Source organism: Gambusia affinis, linkage group LG01, assembly GCF_019740435.1.
Source record: "Gambusia affinis linkage group LG01, SWU_Gaff_1.0, whole genome shotgun sequence".
In the NCBI taxonomy this organism is placed as follows: Eukaryota; Metazoa; Chordata; class Actinopteri; order Cyprinodontiformes; family Poeciliidae; genus Gambusia; species Gambusia affinis.
Genome location: NC_057868.1, coordinates 11,026,705 through 11,028,918, shown reverse-complemented (window position 1 = coordinate 11,028,918; position 2,214 = coordinate 11,026,705). Strand labels below are relative to the sequence as shown.

At 46.7% G+C, this 2,214-nt stretch overlaps 1 protein-coding gene across 1 annotated transcript; it reads left to right on the top strand.

Moving 5' to 3' along the window:
• Window positions 1–531: 531 nt before the first annotated feature.
• hes2.1 (hes family bHLH transcription factor 2, tandem duplicate 1) lies at window positions 532–1,348 on the top strand. The gene is made up of 3 exons (XM_044119243.1): window positions 532–621; window positions 703–886; window positions 1,011–1,348. The coding sequence occupies exons 1-3, from the start codon at window positions 532–534 to the stop codon at window positions 1,340–1,342; spliced, it is 606 nt and encodes a 201-aa protein (XP_043975178.1). The 3' UTR covers window positions 1,343–1,348.
• The last annotated feature ends 866 nt before the right edge of the window (window positions 1,349–2,214 follow it).

Sequence of the window (2,214 nt, the reverse complement as noted above, 5' to 3'; positions counted from 1 at the left end):
AGTCCCAACGTTATTAACAAAAGGCGTGGGGCAGAAAGCACATTTTCTAAACAAATTAATAAACGGAGTTTTTAGACCTTGAAAGCCAGAAGCATTTCCGTTACAGGGGTCATGTGCAATTTGAGGTTGGACAATACAGCTTTGAATTCAAACAAACAAACACACACACACACACACACACACGCACACACACACACACACACACACACACACACACACACACACACACACACACACACACACACACACACACACACACACACACACACACACACACACACACACACACACACACACACACACACACACACACACACACACACACACACACACACACACACACACACACACACACACACACACACACACACACACACACACACACACACACACACACAAAACAAAACAAAAAAAAACAAAACAAAAGGCATGGAACCCCAAAAATAGGAGGCTCTCCAGCACTCTGTCACACTCGAGCTCAGCTCCTCCAGGAGAAAGTACAAACAAGCACAACTGCAACAAGCGAACGAAATGAGTCCGAGCATCTCCGCTGAGGCTGGCCAGCCTCTTCCTGCGCGCTCCACTGTGGCCCAGAGAAAACAGGCCCACGAACTCAGAAAGGTAAGGAAACGAGCAGTGAGCACTCGAAAATGAAATGAACTAAAGCGCAGCGAAATTTACAATCATTGTTATTCCTTCCAGACTTTGAAGCCCTTGCTGGAGAAGAGAAGGCGCGCTCGCATCAATGACAGCCTCAGTCACCTGAAGAGCCTGATTTTGCCTCTTGTTGGCAAAGACAACGCGCGTTACTCCAAGCTGGAGAAGGCCGATATTCTGGAGATGACCGTGCGCTTCCTCAGAGATCTTCCATCCTCTCCGGTCAAAGGTGAGTTCGATGACCCACTGAGAGGCTCTATTCCACTGACCTCTTTGTTTTTTTGTTTTTTTTCTCGAATATTCTTCATAGTGTAATCGGTCCACTAATCATATCTCCAATCTTCTCCCTCCAGACTCTGCTGACAGTTATAGAGAGGGTTACAAAGCCTGCCTCCAGCGGGTCTCCGCTCTGCTGCCCAAAACCAGCCTGGACCAGAACGCGTGCCGGCGCGTGAACGACTTCATCCAGCAGACCATGTCCAGCACAGTCGCACCGACCTGCCTGAACTGCTGCGCCCAGAGCTCCAGGACTCTCCCTCAGATCCAACACAGACTCTTGAGCCTCAAGTCGAGCTTCAGCTCCAGACTTGAGAGCCAGTCCCGGAACGACCTGGGAGCCGAGGCCCCCATCCGAGCGCAGGCCCTCCAGCAGCCTGTCAGCGCTGCCATGTGGAGGCCTTGGTAGAATCTATTGGACATTTACCCCTCCTTTGTCAAATTATTTTTTGCCTGTTCTTACGTTTATTGTACGCATTCCGTCGTTCTAGCACAGAATAATCAATGAAACTGCTGTATATATGTAATGTGCTAATTTTGTATTTGACTCGTGTCGGCGTTGACTGCCTGAAGGCATGAAGCACAGATCGCAAACAAACTGACGTCTATGAACGTTTTAGAAAGCAATTCTCTTTGGGGTTTCAAAAGAGACGGGTGGTAGACAACACATTTGTAAAACCCCAGGGGTTCTTTATTTTGGAGGGTTGCACTGTGGACTTGAAGCTATTTTGGTCTGTGCAACAGAACAGTCTGTAAACACTATGTGTTCAAAATAACTATTAATTTTCCATTTGTGACATGAAGAAACACTTGTTTCCTGACATTTGTGATGTTATTTTTCTTCTATGAGATGTGAAATAAATGTACGCTAAGCACAAACGACTGTCTTGCTTTTTTTTCTTTTTTCTTTTCTTTTTTTTTTTTTGCTGCAGTAGCTCAGACGTGTCATTAACCTTAATGAGAAGATTTAAGAGGGGAAGGGCGAGCGGGGGGAGCAAGAAAAATGGCGCGCAATCGCAGAAAACCAGAAGTCAGGAAGAGCAAGCTGGTGCTGATGAGCAGCTGGCCTATTGTTGGTGATGGAATAGGCGCCTCTCTGATTACCGCCAAAACTGTGGGAAGATGCCTGTGAAGGGAGCCACTCTGAGAACAGGGAGCGATTCCAACTTAGGAAACACACGCAGCCATTATATGTCTCATTCCTCTTTGTTTTAATAGCTCATCATTAAAATTAATACCAGCCTTAAAGCCAAATATAAATGTCAGGGACCTCTCCACAAG